This window comes from Apaloderma vittatum, unplaced genomic scaffold, assembly GCF_000703405.1.
Source record: "Apaloderma vittatum isolate BGI_N311 unplaced genomic scaffold, ASM70340v1 scaffold8415, whole genome shotgun sequence".
Taxonomy (NCBI): domain Eukaryota; kingdom Metazoa; phylum Chordata; class Aves; order Trogoniformes; family Trogonidae; genus Apaloderma; species Apaloderma vittatum.
Genome location: NW_009715471.1, coordinates 124,591 through 146,427, shown reverse-complemented (window position 1 = coordinate 146,427; position 21,837 = coordinate 124,591). Strand labels below are relative to the sequence as shown.

The following is a 21,837-nucleotide window of genomic DNA, read 5'->3' as shown; positions in this document are numbered from 1 at the left end:
CCCCTCCAACCCCTAACATTCTTTGATTCTGTGCTTGGGCTCATCATTATTTTTCTATTGCTAAGTAAAATGCCCTGGGAGCTCTGCAAAATTGTCTAATACTGTGGCACCGATTTTGTTTCTAGCACCTGTTGTCTGAAATGGAGTCGCTGAAGCCCAAAGTCCAGGCGGTACAAGTCTGTCAGAGTGCCCTGAGGATTCCTGAGGAGGTGGTCACCAGCCTGCCCATGTGCCACAGTGCCCTCCGGCTCCAGGAGGAGGCCAGCCGCCTGCAGCACACGGCCATTCAGCAGTGCAACATCATGCAGGCAAGTGCAGCTCCGTCCCGCGCATTTTGCATCTCTGTGCATTCCTCTCTTCTGTGTAATACCATTAGGAGGTTCCCTGCTAAGTTTCAGTCATTTCTGACTCCATGTTTTTGGGAGTTTTAACAATCATGGTCATGTCAACCATTGTTGATTTACTCATCAGATTCTCAGCTCGGTTCTCTCTGTGATCTTGCTGGTTTTCTCTAATGTTTTTAGGAATAATTCATCACGTAGCTAATATACAAATGTATGCAGGTTAATTTTATAATAAGTATAATCAGTTAATGAAATTAAGATAACATTATAGCATCAACCACTTATAATGATTGCATAAAAAACCATTGAGTTCATCAAATGACTTTCCAGGATGAAAATATTTTTTCCTCTTTATTTAAAATTCAGCATCTATTAAATTTGCATTTTCAAATTTTGCTAAATACAAGAAAACTAGGTTTTGTTTGATTGTTAGAGTTTATAATTAAACATTTAAAATCATGAAGTTCCACAAGACCAAGCGCGAGGTCCGGCACCTGGGTCAAGGCAGTCCCAAGCACAAATACAGGCTGAGCAGAGAACAAGTTAGGACCAGCACTAAGGAAAGGACTTGAGATGAGAGACTCAACATGAGCCAGCAGTGTGCACTTGCAGCCCAAAAAGCAAACGTGTCCTGGGCTGCGTCAAAAAAGGAGCATGACCAGCAGGTTGAGGGAGGTGATTCTTCCTGTCTGCTCTGCTCTGGTGAGGCCCCACCTGGAGTCCTGCATCCGGTTCTGGAGCCCACAGTACGAAAAGGACATGGACCTGCTGGAGCAGGCCCAGAGGAGGGCCATATGAAGATGATGAGAGGGCTGGAGCACCTCTGCTGTGAAGACAGGCTGAGAGAGCTGGGGTTATTCAGCTAGAGAAGAGAAGGCTCTGGGGTGACCTAGTAGTGGCATTCCAGTACGTGAAAGGGGCCTACAGAAAACCAGGAGAAGGGCTTTTGACAAGGGCCTGTAGTGATAGGACAAGGGGCAATGCCCTGAAACTGAAAGAGGGTAGATTTAGATTAGCTATTAGGAAGAAATTCTTCACCATGAGAGTGGTGAAACACTGGAACTGGTTGCCCAGGGAAGTTGTGGATGTCCCCTCCCTGGCAGTGTCCAAGGCCAGGCTGGATGGCGCTTTGAGCAACCTGGGCTAGTGGGAGGTGTCCCTGCCCACAGCAAGGGGGTTGGAACTAGATGATCTTCAAGGTCCCTTCCAACCTTAACCATTCTGTGATTTCTGAAGAAGAGAATAAGGTTTCATTTCCTACTATTTAGTGATAGAAAAATACATAGTGAGCTAGGGTACAACTTCAAGTTAAGTAACAGGAAACTTTCTACCGTTAAGGATACTTAATGATACTTAAGGACAAGAAAGAGTACAATGTCACACTAAAAAGTTTTTAAAACTGGTTAAACAAACTGCTGGTAAACCTATGATAGAAAGACTGATTCTGCACTGGTAGAAATCAGTCTGAATCAATCAATCTCAGTTATATTTTCTGTAAAATCTAGGTTTTTCATACAGTATTTCCACTTAATAAATGGGGGCTTGAAGTGAAAAAGCAGATGAAAATGCTTTTTAGTAAAACTAGGCAATGCTGTCTTTTGGTGCTTATATTTGGTGCAGATATGTGTTGGAAGCAGAAATTCTGGCTCCTTATATTGCATATCTAAAACAATATGTTATGCGAACTGATCTTTGGAAACAGTTGAATAAATGAAACCACTGAATTCATTGCAGTTCACAGTATTTCTGAACAGACTTTTTCCTTGACAGTGTTCCTGCTTTGTGTATCCAGGTGCAAATGCCAGAGATGTAAATTTGTTCTACTTCAGAAAGGGGACTGGGCATGCTTGACCTAAGTAAATATTTATTTCCATGTGGACGCTCAATTATTTTTTCCCCCTCTAGGAAGCAGTGGTTCAGTACGAGCAATATGAACAGGAAATGAAACATTTACAACAAATGATAGAGAGTGCTCATCGTGAGATCCAAGACAAGCCAATAGCAACCAGCAACATCCAGGAACTCCAGGCCCAGATTTCACGTCATGAGGTAGGAAAGCCAAAATGCAACAACACTTGCTCAAAGGCAGAAAACCCCCAAGAACTTTTCATAAGCAACAGTCACAAATTAGCTCAGCAGCTTTTCAGAGTTCTTCAAGTCTAGTTGATTAGATAGGAAACTCATGCTATTGGTACCATGTGTATTCGTTTGTTTCTCCAGTTAGATGTGTTCTAATCTCCAGGCAACAGTATGACAAACAAAAGCATTGCATAATTAATGGACAGCTAACATTGGCACTTGACCAGGAAGTATCCCAGAGGTCAATGTTGAGCAGTCAATCCGGTGATCACTGCTAGTTCAGTGATCCTTTTATATATATGGATGTCCTGAAGTACTTACACATTTCCATCCTGTAAGAGAACATCAAGGAACTTGAATCACAGGAAAACCACAGTAGATTTTGGGGAAAACTCTGCAATGTTCTGCTCAAAGGCTTCTTTTAAAGCCATTGTTGGGAAGAGTTTTGTCCTGTGGAGTTAAAGGTCTTGTCCTGAAACTCATTGACTAGCAGCTCTCGCAGGAGTCAGGGTAGTCTCTGTGCAGCCTTCTCACTTGTGCTGACATAGGAGCTCCTGAGCTGCTTTCCCCATCCCCTGTCTACTGTGTATTTCTTGGGATAGAAAATGGACCATTGATGTCTGTGTGTCACTTTTGGCACCAGATGGCACCATTTCTTTACTTTTGAATTAAAGCTATCTCCTATTATGTAGTATAACCTAATATTATATGTGTTGCTTGTTTTCTATCCAAGTGTTAAAGAAGTTACTTAGTATCAGTGCAGAGCAGTTTGCTTAAACAAACACTTCTGGGTTTTTAGTACTGAAGTAATAATGCTACTATTCTGTACAAATGTTCTGGAATGGCACATGCAGGAGAGCGACTTCGGTGATACAGGGTAATGTTGCTGGAGGAAGGAAAGATGCTGCAGAGAGGAATAGATTAAAAATGAGGTAGCTTGAAGTTTCATTGGCATTTCAACATGTTCAGGGAGTCCTTCTAAAAAACTGCAGGAAGGCAGCAGCTTTAGTCTGTTGCACATGTTGGGATCACCAGGGCAGAAAGCTTTCTTTCTTGGAAGCTTTACACATTTAGGAGTAAGGAGTATTTGAAAGACTGAGATGTGCATACTTTTGGCTCATATTTGATCTGCTTAATAACTGTGGAAAAGCACAGCATAAAGGGGATATACTGAACCCTGTATTATTATACTGCTTCAAAAGGCCAGTCTGTCAAGCTGCTTGTTACATGTGTTATTAATTTAAGAAAACTTCAGTTACCAGGTTCCCTATTGAAACATGAACAAGAACTTAAAGAGACGTTTGTAGTAGCTATATTTAGAATTTAAAAAAGAGGAAGAAAGTAGAAGGAAAATACACCCTGATTTGTAGGAAGCTTATATGACTATGCATGTGTATAACTAGTTACATACCGGAACTGCATTTATTGAAACATGTTTCTTTAGACTTTCAGATTTTAGAACGTGGAATTAGACAGTTGTGTATTATTTTAAAAGACAGCATAGCATCTCATAGGACATTGCTTTTATAAGCTGCTTTCTTTTTTTCACAATCACGTTTTTGCCTCCTCTTCCTTTTCTTTGTTTTCAGTTGAGAGATGCTCAGTTAGATATTGGGTGCATTGGATATTAATGTCACAAATAGTACTGCATCTCAGTAATACTGATGGAACCAAGTGGGTATATTGAATGATAGTAATTTCCTACAGAGCCCCAAAGATGTCATTCACTGAGCATTGGTGAATGACTGGTACTTGCCAAACAGCGCAGATAACTATTCTAGTTGCTAGACATTAAAGTTACGGCTTGATTTCATCTAGGTTTGGGTTTCAATTATCTAGTTGATGTCATACTCAAGGCTTTGCTTAGTCTCCAGGATAAGCCTTGGAGATCCAAGAAGGCCCCCTTTTTTTACTCTAGTAACAGTGACCAGATACCACTGAAACCCAAGCAGTAAAGTATCATCCTCTGTCTTTGTGCTGCTTCCATTGCTAACTCTGTATTTCTTGCTTTGGCGGTTCTGCACTCTGATTTTGAGGAAAAAGTTTCCTGAAGATGTTATACAACCAAAAAATCTGTTAATTTTACCAGCCTGAAGCAGTAATCTTATTTTACTTTTTAAAAGATACTGTAATACTTTTTATTATACCTACTAGATCTTGGAACTTCTGTTGCTGTTTTTTTCCTTGAAAACCTGTGCTTCTTGAGGAAATAAAGGCAGATATAAAAGTAAAGGAGAAAAATATACTTGAGTGAATAATCACTGATTTAGCAGTCCAGATTATACAAATGTTGTTTTTACCTTGCAGATCAAAATTCCATCGTGTTACTGAACCTCTAAGGGAGACAGGAATGATAGCTTTGGCAGAAATATGAAAATCTTCCACTGTTTTTTAAGTATATTAATTGAAAGCTTTGAAACTGGGCACTGAGCTGGGCAGTAGCATAGGTCAGGAGAGGAGACAAGTCAGTTTCTAAGGCTATTCATTTCTCAGGCTTTCTTCTCTGACTAAACTTAAACATGGTATTTGACCATGCAGACAGATCATATCATAGCCCTATAAAACAATATTTTAAAATATACTTTGCCTTAGACTAGATTCTCCAGCTCTTTTTAAAGAAAGGTTAGTACTGTGTGCAGCTTTTAACTCTGAAGACTTAGACAAAACCAAAAGAAGATTAAAATATAGCTTATCCAAACACTGGGAAAAAGTGATCCAGTCTGCATTTAATCTTATTATGTGACTGATTGTTCCCATCACATTTGATCTTTTTAGACGCTGTGGGTTATCGTTTGAACAATTCATCCTTTCTGGCGAGAGCTGAATGGGGCATTTTTTACAGTAGTTGTTACCACATGACCTCATTTCCATGGCATGCACTATTGCGGAGGAGCTTCATCTTCCTCAGATATATGGAAATAGAACGGGAGGGGGAGAAAAATAGGACAGCACGGGGGAGAAACGTTCCCCTTTGCTGCAGCCTGAAGCTTATAGACTTGGCGTCAGGTTCGGGCTGGATGGCAGCGTGAGGTGTCTCTCCCTCCCCTCTGCGATTACTGTGTGCCCAGAGCCTTTCGCCGCACTTTTCCGGTTTTGCTTCAGAGCTCTGGGCTCTGCGGTTTAGCTGTGCAGCCAGACGCAGCCTGACTTGTTCCCTCCACTATCAACATCCTGCTTGTCACAGCTAGTACTGCGCCTTGTGCGGGGTTTCTGGAGGCAGCGCTGTGATGTTATGGGCTGGGCTTGGAGGGGAGAGCTTGCCTTCGCCACGGAAGCTGAAATGCTGCCGGTCCTGTGGCCTCCATTGGCTGCCTCTGCATTAGGGAAAAAAAAATGTTTCCTCAGGAGCTGGCTCAGAAGATCAAAGGATACCAGGAGCAAATTGCCTCTTTGAATTCAAAGTGCAAGATGCTGACAATGAAAGCAAAACATGCCACCATGCTGCTGACCGTGACAGAAGTGGAGGGGCTTTCGGAGGGAATGGAGGAGCTGGACTCGGACCTGCTCCCAGCCCACCCTGCTCATCCCTCGGTGGTTATGGTAAGGAATGCATTGGTCCCAGTGCCGTTACCTGAGCTGCTTGCTTTTGCATCATTGCAACACTCCTGTGTAGCAAATTGCCACAGCTCACATCTACATTTTGCTTTCGAAATGGCTGGAGTGTGGCAAACAAACAAGTTGCAGCTTCCTCTCACTGTTTTTTGCTTTATATGGGGTTTCAAGACTTGTTGATAAAGGATGAAGTTATTTAACAGACAAATACCAGTGGAAGTTGTCTGTAATAGATGCACATACAGTGCTTTTTCATAGCTGTCAGCACACAAGTGCAAATGCTGAGAAACTGCAGTTACAAGATAAAATGAGAACAAATATTACTTTGTAATGTGTCACAGTATATAGGTTTTAGACACCATATTTTTAAAGCCCTTGTCTTAAAGTGTTGTTGTGGTAATTGACAGTATGCTTCTATATTCCCAGATCAGTGTGCTGAAAATTAACACTGTTTAAGTACTGCTATAGGCCTCATGTTTGAATTACTCTGCTTTTGTTTGTTTCTAATTGAGTCTCATTGCAAACATACTGCTGATCCTATTGGGATTTTTGCCTGAGTGAAAATAAAGTGCAGATTTCAGGATTTATCACTGTGTAACAGCATTGAGGAAGCAAGAGGAATGTGTTGCTACTGGATTATGTGTATTTTATATTGCAAGTCTATTCCTTGTTCTGACCAGGCCTGGATACTGAGGCAAATACTGCATTATTCTGTAGCTCTCCATAGTATTTCCATATGTGGCAGTGATTGTATTAGAAAACACTTAAGCAACCCCAAATTTGTTATTATTGAGCTACTTGCTGTATGTTTTCTCTTAAATTCATTTGGGTACAGGAGAGCATGTTCATGCTGAATTATGACAAATAAATGAGACTATTGACTTCAACCAGGTTTTTAAACTGGTAAATGTAGGATAAAGAAGTGTGACTAAATAATGTCATGGTAATTCTGACCATGTGGTGCTTTTCTTGTTTTGATCTCAGTCTAAGTCAAACTTAAGTTGAGGTAACTTGTTTTCTTCCTGTGATCTGGGGTTGCTTTTCCTGTGGCAGATGACTGCTGGTCGCTGTCACACGCTGCTCTCCCCTGTCACTGAGGAGTCTGGGGAGGAGGGAACCAACAGTGAGATTTCTTCTCCACCTGCCTGTCGCTCTCCCTCACCTGTGGCTAATACAGATGCTTCTGTTAACCAGGTACCTCCATCTTGGCATTCATTCAGCTTTTTTCTCAGAGATGCATGGTTCCATTCCACAGGTGGTTTATTTAATCCTCTGAAGTAGTATTTACCTATAGCTTCAAGGAACTGAGGCTTAACCTCTAACCTAAATGAAGAGTCAGGCTGTAGTTCAGAATGGATGCAGATATTGACTTTGGAGTTTAAAATGTATAAATCTAGTGTCACAGCTATTCACTCTTTTAAAAAATAAATTTTAAGTGACAATCGCAAGGCTCTTCCATATCACTACTATTTTCTATTTATAACCATTTATTTTCTTAGTAGTACTCAATGGAATCTTGCATCCTGAGAAAAAATGCAATTTTTTTACTCCCCATAATAAAACATTGTATTATGTCCGTATACATCTATCTTACTGTAGCATTGCCACTGTAGCATTGAAGTCACAGTCTGATATCTTCCACTTACTACCATTTCAAGTATTAACTTTCATGTACTTTTTTTAATGTGTTGTTCATTCCATACTTTCTGTGACAGTCTATTTTAAGTGCTAATGAGGCACATAGGTGAAATCACTGAAGTTAGATTTTTAAATCAAATCTGAGGGCTTTCACACTTCTAATGGCAACAAGTGTACATCAGCATTGATTAAAATTCAAGCAGTGAAACAACATAGTGAGCGTCACTCACATGAAGGCATACATGAAATGTTAAGCTTTAAAAGTTTAGAAATGAGCCTTAGGAGCAGTCACCACCTCACTGAATTCATCATGCTGTGGATTTTGTGGTTGACTGTTTGGTTTTGCATTTCTAACTGTTTCCAAAATTGACCACTACAGACTTAAAGGGTAGAGTGTGTCTTGTTTCATTACTGAGTAAAATTAGAGAAGTTTGAGCAAGATGCCTATTGATTTTTCACTAATTTCAAGGATGCATATGGTGCTATACAAGTTGCTAAACTTAAATAATTAATTTTCATGAGCTGACATAAGAAAGAATACTAAGGTAAGATAGAATGGTGACAAAGTCTTCAACAGCATAAAAAAAAGTTATATAATGAAGGAAAAGGATTTTTCTAATGTTGTCATTTCAGATAATCAGAAATTTCCTGGTAAAGTTTACTTACAGTAGAAAGGCAGCTGTATATTTCAGCAGAAAAGTCTTGTGACAGCGTTAATCAGTGAAAGAGTTAAAGGACCAAGGGTAGTTTGCTTCCTAATAAACAAAGCTAATATCAGTTCATTACATCTCTCTAAAATGTAAAACCAAGCTGCTAACAGCTCCAGTAACTCAAATAATAACGAAAACCCAGTGAAGATGCTGTTGCACCATGAGCCGACACCAAAGTGCAATGTGATCTACTAGGGCAAAAACAGCAGGAGTTCTCTGAAAGTGATAAAATCAATGGTGTTATAATAATCTAAAAGCTTTGAAGATTAAGGTTACTGCAGAGTGGATAATGTTGAAATGAGATGCATGTGCTAAACAATAAGCGGAAGAATGTCCCAAAATGCAGTGCTTTACTTACAAAATGCTTAGGTTCACATTCACATGACATTAAAACTAAAGAAGTTATGAAAATGCCATTGCCGATCATGGTGAATGCCTAGGGAGACTTCAGGAAAGAAGGTTCGTCAAAAAAATAATTCTGGAGATTAATGAATTAGGATCTTAAATGTAACTTTAAAATATTTTATATTCAGTAAGACGCAGTGAAACTAATTTGGAAATACTTTGTTTTAAAAAGTAGCCAGTGTTAAGAGAATAATTTGTCATAGGAAGATCACCTGCAAAGTACCAGAAAAACATATGAACAGAAACTGTAGAAAATAAAAAATTACATTAATTTAGTCTTTGGAAAAAAATTAAAAAGCACTTAGGAAGTGGAGGTTGGGGAGGGCAAGGCTGGATGTTTAAATTGTTTTTAGTTTCATCCCTAATAATCTCGAACAGTCTTTCATCAAGATGTCTTAGCATCTCTCAATGATAGAACGTAGCTAGTCTAAATTTGAACATTTATGCTTATATTACTATTCTCACGTTACTAACAAGTAATGAAAATATAAAACAAGTGCCAACTGTGTACTAGCAGAAATACTGGTTCTCCATATTAATATAGATTAAAATGAGACTGTACATATGTATAATATTTCAGCAACAGATAATGGTCCTTTGATGTAGTTTATTTTGATGTGTAGGAAAGTCAGACACTTCATCTGTGCTGCAGTACTAAAGCTAGTGTTGGCACAAAGCCTGGGAGGCCAGAGCTGATCCTGGGATTCAGGTCTTCAGCACTGGGTCACTGTTAAATGTCTTTCTGTCTCCTTGTACGCAGCCTACTTAATCATTCTTTCTCCTTCCTTTATGAAAATTCATCTAGGGTGCAACAACCCTTGTTAAATATCTTTTGAAATCTAAGCCCTGCCTTTGTCCCTACATGCTAACAGCAAAGCGTGAGTACATGAGATGTTAGAGACTTTATGGGGCAATAAAATCTGTTACTTGTAACAACACCTGAGTTCACACTAATATCATGTGGAAACTCTGCCAAAAAGAGACTGCCATGTTGTATACCCAGAAACTAGAAGGAAAGATGGGGAAAGGGATTGCTTTTCTTTCTTTGTAAAAGCAAGTGCTTCATTCAGGAAATCATGATTTAGAAGTCTCAGAAGCACAGCTTCTTGAGAGAGGCCTAGCTAAGACCAGGAGAGTAGCTGCAGACAAGGCAAAATGAGAAGTTGATTGCACTGGTGCAATTTTTCACCATGACTCGGAAAGATCACTTGTGGTCACAGTAAAGAAATTCTGAAATTGCAGTACTGAATGCTGTACTAAGCTGTTACCTATGCCCCACTGGCTTCTGGACATTGTAAACACTTTCATTATTAAATTTTTCAAGTTTCACAATCATTGTCTTTGCAGAAGTACCTCATCTGACACTTTTGGACAGTTTGGTGGGAGTGACATGATTTCTGTGCCCTTCCAGAGCTTGTTTGGTTTTGTTTACATACAGTATTAGAAAACATTGGAATTACATTGGGAAATACAGATTCTGCTCCAAATTAACATCCTAATTATACTCTCTGCTCTGGTACTGTTTAGGTACTAAACAGTCTTGTTTAGTACCTAATGTTTAGACACCTATACAGAAGTGCAGAATGGCTGAGGTTGGAAGGGACATTTGGAGGTCATCTGGTCTAATCCCCTTCCTCGAGCCACACACAGCAGCTTGTCTGTGACTATATCCAGGGGGCTTTCGAATATCTCCAAAGATGGAGACTCCACAGCTTCCAAGGGCAGTCTATCCCAGTGTTCAGTCACCTTCACAGTAAAAAAATCTTCCCTGGTGTTCAAAGGGAACCTCCTGTGTTTTCAGTTTATGCCCATTGCCTCTGGTCCTGTCACTGGGCATCACTGAAAAGAACCTGGCTCTGTCTTCTTTGCATCCTCCCTTCAGACCCTTTAGAATAGGATCATAAAATTGTTTAGCTTGGAAAAGATCTTTAAGATCATTGAGTCTAACCATTAAGCTAGCACTGCTGTGTTCATCACTAAACCATGTCACTAGGTGTCACATCTACACGTCTTTTGGTCGAGACTCAACTACTTGCCTGGGCAGCCTGTTCCAATGCTTGACAATGCTTTTAGTGAAGAAATATTTTCTAATAGCCAATCTAAACCTCGCCTGGTGCAACATTTCCGCTTGTCCTATCACTCGCCACTAGGGAGAGCAGACCAACCCGCGCCTCGCTACAACCTGCTTTCAGGCAGGTGTAGAGAGCGATAAGGTCTCCTTTTCTTCAGGCTAAACAACCCCAGTTCCCTCAGCCACTCCTCATCAGACTTGTACTTGAGACCCTTCACCAGCTTTGTTGCCCTTCTCTGGACACGCTCTAGCACCTCAGTGTCTTTGTTGTAGTGAAGGGCCCAAAACTGAACATAGGATTTGAGGTGTGGCCTCACCAGTGCAAAGTACAGGGGGACGATCACTTCCCTGGTCCTGCTGGCCACCCTTTCTGATACATTATTGTGATAGCTTTCAGAGCTGACTGAAAGGAGAAGGTTTGATCTAACCTAACAGAAATTGGAGGAGAATCTCTCACTGATTTCACTGGCAGCAAGACTGTGTCTTAAGATTTTCACCAGGGGCATTTTCAAATCCAAATGATTGAAGAATCTGGACAACAGCTGCTGTGTTGCACAGTCTGGAGCATGGTTCACTAAGTAGGGCTACTAGGTGAGAAGAAGGAAGGTTGCAGTATTTTTCACCTTCCAAATAGATGTAGTGGTAATTGTCATACACGGTTTGAATTTGAAATGATCTTTGTCATCATGCCTAGTTTCCTGATTTAAATATATTGTGCATGTTTCCTTAGTTTTACATTTTCTGTAGATCTTTTTAATTGTGACATGCAGTAGCTGAAGAAATCCCCACACACTAAGTATAGAAATTCTGATGAGAAACAGTTCTACCCTAAATTTGCAATGGTAATTTGAACTTTTGCCCATTTTCATTAGTAGTTTTGGTCCTTTTCCCCCTATCTTTTATAGGTTTGTTGAGATAACCTCTTTCTTTTAAGGCTTGCTGTAAGCTAGTGCTTCGTACTCTTTCTTACATCATTGACTAGTCCTTCAGAGTATTCCTTTTTGGTTCTTCTGTTTCCTTCTCTGTACTAGTGTTCCTTAGAGTGATACTCTTTACCACCTACAGTACCATAACACACTGTTATGGTGATGTCTGTCGTGATGAGTTTTGCCCATGTGTAGCTGTGATGATGCTAAAATAACACTCCCACTTGTAGCACTCTCCTCCCAGCCTTTCTATCTCTGTCCACAGTTGCCTCCCGTACCTCCTAGCTAATACAAACATGAAAAAAATGCCTTCACAATCTTTGTCACAGTGAAGCTCCAAACCATACTCCGTCTGCTACTATTAAATATTTATTGACTATGTTGCTCAGAGGTTTCCTGTTAGTTTTGACTTTGTGGGTTTTTTTTTAATGGACACATGCAGTGGGGCAGTATGTGGTGGGATATCATGCAGTATTGTTTGTTTTGAAAGTGCAATAATGTGCTTCGTGCTTGTAGGACATTGCTTATTACCAAGCATTATCTGCTGAACAGTTGCAGACAGAAGCTGCTAAAATTCAACCCAGCACGTCAGCCACCCAGGAGTTTTATGAACCAGGCCTAGAATCAGCTGCTAGTGCCAAATTGGATGATTTGCAGCGTTCTTGGGAAACATTGAAAAATGTGGTAAGTCTTCATGTGGAGGGTTCAAAATAATCTGCTAGCCTGTAAGGAATAAAATGCAATGAAGTGGTTCTGCTAATGTTCTTCTCTGCAATTCTTGGGGTTTAGGTGGTAACAAGAATTGTTTGTTGTACTATTATATTATCTTTGTTCTTTGTTTGAAAGCTTGTGCAGGATTGACGTCCATTAAGCAAAAAATGAAAGTAATTAAAGTTGATGGTTGCTTTCAGAAATATTAGCTATTGTCAGACTATATTCCATAACCTAACTGGGAAATCCACTCTTGCTGGATGGGTTGGTAAAAAAGGCCCAAGAATCCAGTTACTCCTAATACTGAGTCAAGTTAACACGTTTTATCATAGTAGTGCAGCATAATCGTTCATTGATGTATGCAAACGGTCAAAATTTTGTTCACATCCTATAAATTTTAGTTCTTTGCAGATGCACAGGAGTTATTATGGGGTATTAAGAACTATGCATTGAGCAAATAGCGCGCATCCACATTTTGAGTGTGTAAAATCTAAAACAAGGCAGAAGATATACCTAGGCTTTCCCTGCTTATTGAAGTCCATTCTTTTCAGTCACAGAATCTAGAATTTGATTGATGATATTTAATCAGATTAATATTTTTCATATGGGTGGTTTGCTTTATAATTGATAATTTTGAGAAATTGTTGCAAGTTTTTGTTTTTAGTCCTGTAAGCATAGGGATGTATGGTGCAGAAGAAAGTGCAATTCCTGTATCGGAAGTCAGAATTTACGCCTTCCATTCCTCTTCAGATCAGTGAAAAGCAGCGCACCCTCTATGAAGCTCTTGAGCGGCAACAGAAGTATCAGGACACACTCCAGTCTATATCCACAAAAATGGAGACCATAGAGATCAAACTAAATGAGAGTCTGGAACCAGCCAAAAGCCCAGAGAGCCAGATGGCTGAACATCAGGTAAAAACTTACCTGTGAGAAATAGAGGGAGAGCATGCATTGTTTGTATATCTTTAGTTCCCTTTTCTTATGTAGTAGTGTGCTTCATGGTTGTATATCTCAAAAAAACATGCATTTGTTTATGAACCTTCTCTGTTAACTGTGTAGCTTGCCTTTCTGACTTCCTGCTGTTCTGAACATCGTGTAATGTGGAGCCTTTTAAAAAAGTAGAATAGATTATAAGAGTTCATCCAGTCAAAATTTTCAATCTTTTTGATAAAGATTGTGTTCAGTGACACCTACACATTCTGTTCTTCAGCATCAATGCAACTACCTTGGGTCAGACTATTTATAATGGTTCCAGATTCATCGTAACAAATACTGATGCGTTGTAAATTGATCTAAATACAATTTTTGCCCTGTTAAACAAAACAAACAAATAAAGCACACAAAAAATTCCTTCCTGAGGGAAGTCTTGAGAAATGATGCTCTGAATAGTAAGAGTATATTTTGTCAAGTAACCAATCGATCATATGTGCAAGTTGTAATCATCTAAGCCTTGTATTTGATAGCTTGAAACTATCTGGTGGGTTCAGTTCTCATTTTAGTAGGAACTCCGTGACCTGAAAAGGATAACGTTTGGCTTTTGTAGCACTATGTGATGTCCTGGGCGTGCAGTGTCTGTATACTAGCAGACAGGAAAGTAAAGTATCTGCTCTAAAGTATTGATTATGCAGCATCTTTTGGTTGTTTCATCTTGGAAACTGATTTATAGGATAGGAATGATAGTAGGAACTTCTTTTATGCCATGGAGTTAACCTCTGGATGTTCACATATATTGCTGGATTTTCTTTGACCACTTAGTAAGTATCATGCTAGAAGCTAACTCATGACCCTGTTTCTCTCTCAGAAACACACACTTAATTATCTTCACTACTGGAATCTACTAGAATGCCCTGCAGAAAATTTATTGGAACACTAAACATGTATAATATTTCCAAAATAATTCCTTCTTGTGATACATTTAAAATCCATATTTCAGTTATCAGATGCATGATCCTAGCTTAAGCATCTAAAAGCAGGACTTAGTCCTTCTGAATTCTGACTCTACGAAACCAACAGTGATGTATTGCCCTACTCTGTGTTCCTCATGCTCCCTTGGCGCAGTAATTTTGAATTTTATATTAGTCCCATTTGTCCTGAGATACTTCCTTTCACTGATAAATGAAGCAAATATCTTCTCTGCTCTCATTTCTAAATAGGCATTGATGGATGAGATTTTAATGTTGCAAGAAGAAATCACTGAGCTTCAGACATCTTTAGCCCAGGAGCTGGTGTCAGAACCACTGGATGCAGAAGCTGCTGATCAGCTGGCTTTGCAGTCCACTCTCACAGTCTTGGCAGAAAGAATGGCCACGATTAGAATGAAGGCATCAGGAAAACGACAGCTATTAGAGGTATGAGAAAAAACCTCTGGGATTAGGTCTTTTGGATCACGTTCCAGATCTTGAGAGCTACTTTTGGCAGACCTGTGCTTTCACCAAAGTACTTTGTCCCCATTGAAAGCTGATAATTAAAAAAGTCATCTTCCGTTCTGCTCATTTTTCACTATTTGTTTAAGTAATAAATTGACATTCTTTTTTAGCAAGTTCCTCATCTTAATGCTAGCTGATGAGTAACCAGAAGGAACTTTGAAACACTCTGCTGGACTCATATTTTTTATATATACGTAAAATATTATTTTTATATCCACTTTGACATTTTCTCGGTAGGTCATGTTATCTACAGTAAACTTTTGAGGAGTCACCTGTCCAAACTGGGAGACGAGAGAAGGGCGAAAGCTTAAAACAAGAAATACATCTTCCAAAATGTTGTGTTGTTGTCTATGCTCACCCTTCCCAGTGATTTGCATGCAAACTTCTGTCATGGAAGACGAATCCCTTTATTTCTTTGTCTACCAGGTTTACCAAGAATCCTTTAGTACTAAGGTGATTTAAAAAAAGTCCTTTACGTATACAATTGTCACTGTATATATTATATAGGTGAGAACGTGCAGTCACACTAAAATTGAATACAGTTTAGCTGCTTTGCACACTGCAGGGCAGCTTTACTGCTGCACTGCTAAGAACCACAGCAGTGAGTTAAAAAACAAGCAACTGCTACCTTCATGATTTCCAGCATCAATTTATTCTGAGAGTCTTAGAGGGAACTGGCTCTGTGGATCTAACAGGGTTACAAGGGAGTCCCTAGGTGCATCTGCTGCATTAATTCTATGCAGTTAGCTGAGACAGTGAACACTGTTATTCTTAAAAAAACTGCACTAGGTTTTGCCTCCTCAGAAGAAAAATGGCTTTTATGTAAAAGTAAGGGACTGGAAGTAAAATAGGGATCTTGCTGCTATAACTTGCACCTCATATGGAATCTTACAAACTTCTTGATAGTACATAGAGGGAGATGCTAACTCAAGGTAAAGCATGAATCAAATATACTACTTTTAAGTATGGTTAATATTCTGACAGTTACTTTAATCCAATAGCACAAGTGTCGCACAGTAACCTTGACTAAGATGTATGTTATGTAGATACTATTCAGTAATTTAATCTGTGAGTTTTATAGCTCTGATTTCATAGATAAAATCTTCCAGAACACTGCAGGGATGTAAATGTAGAAATACAGATAGAACGTGAAATGAAAATATTTTGCTGTTAAGGGTGTGGATTGATAATATTGTTCTTTCTGTGGACCTGATTTAAATAACTAGAGCTTGCAAACTCTTCAGCTCTGGATTATTTGAGACACTTAACAACTGTCATTATTCTTTAAATTACTCTAACATTTTCCCATTAAGCATTCAGAAAAGCTATGCAACCGTGTCCCTGTATGAGGGTTTTGCCCTGCTCTTACAGGTTAGATTTCCTTACAGAAGTGTGGTAGTTTGACCCTGGCCAAGAGCCAAACACTTGGCCTCACTCCCCTCTCCCATGGAATGGGGAAAAATTAGAAGGCGTGCAAAAACACTCGTGGATCACGATAATGACAGCTTAATAGGGTAAGGAAAAGCTGTGCATGCAAGCAAAGGAAAATGAGAAACTTATTCACTACTTCCCTGTGAGCAGGCAGACATTTAGCCACTTTCCTGGAAAGCTGGGTCTCAGCACATATAACAGTTGCTTGGGGAAGGCCCTCCCCTCCCTCCTCCCCCTCCACTTTCCCTGAGCTTTTATTGCTGAGCGTGATCTCATATGGTATGGACTATCCCTTCTGGTCAGCTCAGGTCAACTGTCCTAGCAATGCCCTCTTCCAATCTTTCACCCACCCTGCCCTACTGGCCTTTGTGAGGGGGAAGTTGGAAAGAAAGCCTTAATGCTGTGCAAGCACTGCTCAGCAGTAGCCAAAACGTTGCAATGTTATCAGCACAGTTTTAGTCACAGTTGCAAAGCACAGCAACATTCAGGCTGCCATGAAGCTAACTCTATTCCAGCCAGATCCTGTACAATCTTCTCCCCTTGTTCTGTACCATTTTCGGCATGCTTAGGTTCTACATTATCTGGTAGATCCAAGTATTCTCTATCTGTTTCTTATTCCTGAAATCCCCTGTACTGTCTTCAGGCCTCTGTATCTCTCCTGTACTGGGGACCCCAGAAGTGGACACAATAGTCCAGGTGTGGACTCACCAGTGTTAAGCAGAGGGGAAGGATCACTTCCCTCAACCTGCTGATGACACTCCTCCTGATGCAGCCCAGGATACCATTAGTGTTCTTTGTCGTAAGGGCCCTTTGCTGGCTCGTGTTCAACTTGGTGTCCAGCAAGAGCCACAGGACCTTTTCTGCTATGCTGCTTTCCAGCTGGTTGGCCTCCAGCATATATTGGTGCCTGGGGTTGTTCCTCCCCAGGTGCAGGAGTTTGCATTTCCCTTTGTTCAATTTCATGAGGTTCCTGTCAGCCCATTTCTTCAGTCTATCAGGGTCTATCTGGATGGCAGCACAACCCACTGGTGTATCAGCCACTCCTTTGGCTTTGTGGCATCAGTAAACTTTCTGAGACTCATTACTGGCCTGTCGGTAGACTTTGTGCCACTAATCACCACCCTCTGGGCCCAGCTGTTCAGCCATTTTGCAGATTCTTATGGGACTATTAAAGGCCAACAAGTCTTACTGCTCACTCTGTCTGTCCAATGGATGGGCCAACCGACAGATGCAGCCAAGGAGTCCGTGTTGCTGCAGCAGTCACTGGAGCTTAATGTCCTTCCACACCCCATGGCAAAGGGATCCTCTACGAGGCCAGACAAGGTAGACAGCTAAAAGCAGTGTTCTCTTTATCTGTGGTGGCTACACCAAGGGCCCACCAGTACTGTGCTGGATTCTTCAACTACCCCTCTCATGCCTCTCTTGAGGGAAAACGAGGCTATCTAAGAACTTGCTGCTGCCAGAAAGAGGCAAAGCAGCTCTCCTTTCCCCGCAGCCCACTCCCAGCTCTGTGGCCCCATGCATCTTGTAAGCATGTAAGCAAACAGTGCTATGCTAGTTGAGCAAACTGAATCAGCATGGTAGGAAGCCCAAAGGAGAGCAGCAGCAAGAGGAGATGGGAAAGACCTCACCTTTAGAGGGCTGTAATAGCAGAGATGTACTGCAGGAAGTAGAAATAGAGTCACTGAACTGAAACAGAATTTTAGTCACCAGAAGACCATGCTCCTCGATTGAAAGTAAAATACTGTACAGAGATTGTGAGAGACAGAGAAGAAACAATTTTTAAAAGTGACTGTTGTGGCGCATCTGGTTTTAAAAGTAAAATGTAATTTATACCTCTAGGAAAAACTGAACGAGCAGCTGGAAGAACAGCGGCAAGAGCAGGCTCTTCAAAGGTACCGCTGTGAAGCTGATGAGCTTGACAACTGGCTACTCAATACCCGTGCAACGCTGGATACCGCTCTAGTTTCCACTGAGGAGCCTATGGACATGGAGGCACAGTTGGTAGACTGTCAGGTAAAATCATCAGTCCTGTAATGTTTAGATGAACGCGATGGACATAGCTTTTTCTGAATGAAGGCAAATATAGAGCATTAATGTTAAGACTGTTATTGAAAGGGATGAGCCAGCGTATTAGTGGAGAAAAAGTTTCTGATCTTGTTAGCACCTCATATACACTCAATAGCTTCATCAGTGATTTGTGAAATAAAATATAGCCTGTTACTCATTTTTTACTAAAAGTTGCAAGCAGTGCTTTAGAAAGCCTATGTAAATATAGCAGTGGGAAAAAAATACATCCTGACTGCAAGAACATACAAAGCTTTACGACTTCTGGAGGACATTTTGTTTTAGTTTAAAGGCCTTGTATTCATTTCACTTAGTCCACTCAAGCAAGAGTTGTTGAACAGGTCCTTTGATAGGTATGAAACACCTGCAGTGTACTTTCCTACTCCTCCAGCTGAAGAACACGCTCACAGTAGCAGTGGTGACTGGGGCAGTGTTGTGTTTTCTTCAGGAGTAATCTGTACCTACATTCAAAAGTCAAGTATAATCATCAGTAGTTACTATTTTTATGAATTTAACATTAATCACCAGAATACCAAAACAACTGTGGAAAATCATTTTGCTGCAATAGGAACAATTTCATATACTTCTCTGTTAACAAGACTTGGATCAGTCATAACATCTAGATTCTCAAATTAATAAGTGTTTTCAATTTTTAAATGAGGATTTAGAAATGTAGGATCATAGCAATGAAAATTATGAGACGGGCAAGGAATAGATGGGTAAAAGGTCCCTTTTGGTATTGAAGATCTCAACTATTTTAGGATAAATGGAAGTTAAATTTCATATAAATCCTATGAATTAAACATCTAGTTAAAGTTCCACCAATACTGCTGCATTATTGGAGTTTTCAGTGCTCAGTCTGAAATGATCACGCATCCTTGGAACCTGTTTGCTGCATATAGATAAACCCTGGAAGCTTAAACAAAGCAGTAATTTTTTTTTGTAAGAAACTCAAAATTTAAAGGAACAATAACTTTGTGGAAAAGTTAATACTGCTGTTCTTTTGGTGGTTCTTAAAATCTCAGCCCATCAAGTTTTGTGTAAAATCCTATATGTTTTTACACTTTTGAGAAACTCTGCCCATCTTATCCTGCATGTATTCCTTCAGGAGAAATATTTATAAGTTTATATGTGACAGTTGATATGAAAACAAAAACATCTGATGTCAGACTAGGTTTTTGAGCAAGATTTGTATGAGCTTTGAGTTTGGAAGTTTGAAACATGCTCTGTGTCTGTAATACATAAATGGTTAATGGAATGTCAGGAAAGTAGCTTTTGAGAATAAACATGCCAGAGATTTGTCACTTTAAGTCTCTCTTTAGACTAAAGAGGATTATACAGAAATCCTTAAGTCCATCATGGACCAATCAGAAAGAGCAAATAGTGAGAAGACAAGCTTATCAACGCAGCCAGAGCAACACATAGCAGGAGGTAGGAAACATTTCACTAAACGTACATGGAAGAAGAGGAAAGAAGTAACTCTAGCTGAGTGCTCTATTTCTTGTCAGTATGGATGCCAGTCTAGCATCTTAGCCACGCTTACCTTTTATGTGCAAATAAAGAGCATCTCCTCTAAGACAAATCCTTTGTTTCAAATAACTTTTTGATTTCCTATTTTGAAAAAGGTTGCAGACAGAAATGGCAAATGCAAACATTTGCAAGCATATTCCTAAGGACTCTGAAAGAGACTGGAAGGCAAAGCAATGGTATCTGACTTGCCCTTAGCTTGGCAACGGGCAAGGTAGGCCACAGGTCGTCTTGCCAGGAAGCGTCACAGATGCTGGAAAATGTATGAATTTGGTTCTTTGTTTTTGCTGCTGCAGAACATGCTGGTTGAAATAGAGCAGAAGGTGGTAGCCTTGTCAGAGTTGTCTGTGCACAACGAGAACTTGCTTATGGAGGGGAAGGCTCACACCAAGGACGAGGCAGAGCAGCTGGCTTTGAAGCTCAGGACGCTGAAGGGCAGCCTTCTGGAGCTGCAGAGAGTGCTCCACGACAAACAGATCAACATTCGGGTAAGTGGCTCTTTCCAGTCGGCTTCACGGTGAGCAGGAGGTTGGGGTATTTCATAGCAGTTCTATGCAACTGGGAAAAGGGATAAAAGCATTTTACTAATTTTGATTTGAGCTATTGATCTTTACTTAGTAGATAGAACTAAATTCCGAAATAAAGAACAGGCTAGCAATCTTTAGCTTATCATATTCAAGTTACCAGCACCACTTCATGGTGAAACTATCACAACCTCACTATCTTCACTGAAAGGAAAATAATAAAGCAGATGATTTGTTAGCTTGGTCTGGATGTACTCTGTTCTTTTTCCCAGTCCCCTTAGTTTGCATGTGCTCTGGGGAAGGATCCCTCTCCCAACAAAAGAACAATCGTAGATAAATACTTTCCTCCATATAGTGTGCACAGTGAAGCAAACAGATAATGTCAGGATAATGAAACATTTTTAAATATGGCTAATACTTAGTGGTGTCATTACACCACACAAAATATTATATAAAGAAAGATACTTTCACCCTCAGTCTTGTCTGAGGTTTCTATTCCTCGCAGCATTGATCTGCTTATTGCCACTAGCTCATTTTATTTAACAGTTGGTTTTGGTTGTTCTTTAGGTTAAACTAGCATGTGGAGAACCGAATACATACAAGAAACCCAACAATGTAATGTCACTGACTGGTTTTGAATTTGCTTGCCCTGCTGTGACTCCTTTCCCCCCCTTTTCTTTTACTTCTTTTCTGGGCTTTGCTGTGCAAATTAAACATGATAAGCTTCAAAGATTTCTAGCTTGTAATGCAGATTAAAGTCTACTGAGAGGTTAGCTTGAAAAGTCACTTGACATTCTAAGAACTATTTTTAGTGCGAAGCAACTGGATAACTATAAAACTTAACATAGCTTCATAAAAAAACCCCAACAAATCAACACAAAAAGAAAGGAAGGAAAAAACCCAGGTATTTATTCCTATTGCCTGTAAGATGAAGTAACTTTAATGTTAACCTTGAATATTAAGCCCAGTGATTAGGCAGGTGAAAAGAATTATCAACAGCATGTAGACATATACTATATTCTGATACATTACTTGTAAAGTGAAAAAGCATCACAGACTTTTTTGCTTCGTTTTAGAACACAAATGATGCATTTTAAAATGTGCTGCATTTTAAAATATAATGGTGTGATCTAGTTTACTTAAACTTATAAAACTGATTTTTGGATGCTTTTCTAATGTAAAAAAACAACTTAATGTAAAAAAAGCAACTTAAGTCCCTTTTGGGACTTACGGAATGTGGAAGGGAATAGATACAGGCAGTATAATGTCTTGAAATTTTCACTGAACACTTTTTTTTCAAATGAGAAATTCTATAATGTCTATTTCCAAACAATCAGGCATAAAGTATTTCTTATGGACTGAGACTCAGAGCATCAGCTCCCTAAAAACACACTAATTCTCATCCACTGTCATTACTGACCCTGAG

At 39.8% G+C, this 21,837-nt stretch overlaps 1 protein-coding gene across 1 annotated transcript in view; it reads left to right on the top strand.

The window, feature by feature from the left end:
• Positions 1-21,837, top strand: part of SYNE1 (spectrin repeat containing, nuclear envelope 1) — a gene marked incomplete at its 5' end in the record, with an annotated part of 158,814 nt that overhangs the window by 53,912 nt on the left and 83,065 nt on the right. The window contains 9 exons of the mRNA XM_009869161.1: positions 126-308; positions 2,250-2,393; positions 5,769-5,963; positions 7,029-7,169; positions 12,242-12,409; positions 13,187-13,348; positions 14,590-14,784; positions 18,136-18,309; positions 20,184-20,375. Coding sequence (XP_009867463.1) covers positions 126-308; positions 2,250-2,393; positions 5,769-5,963; positions 7,029-7,169; positions 12,242-12,409; positions 13,187-13,348; positions 14,590-14,784; positions 18,136-18,309; positions 20,184-20,375 — 1,554 coding nt within the window. The remainder of the gene's footprint in view (positions 1-125; positions 309-2,249; positions 2,394-5,768; positions 5,964-7,028; positions 7,170-12,241; positions 12,410-13,186; positions 13,349-14,589; positions 14,785-18,135; positions 18,310-20,183; positions 20,376-21,837) is intronic.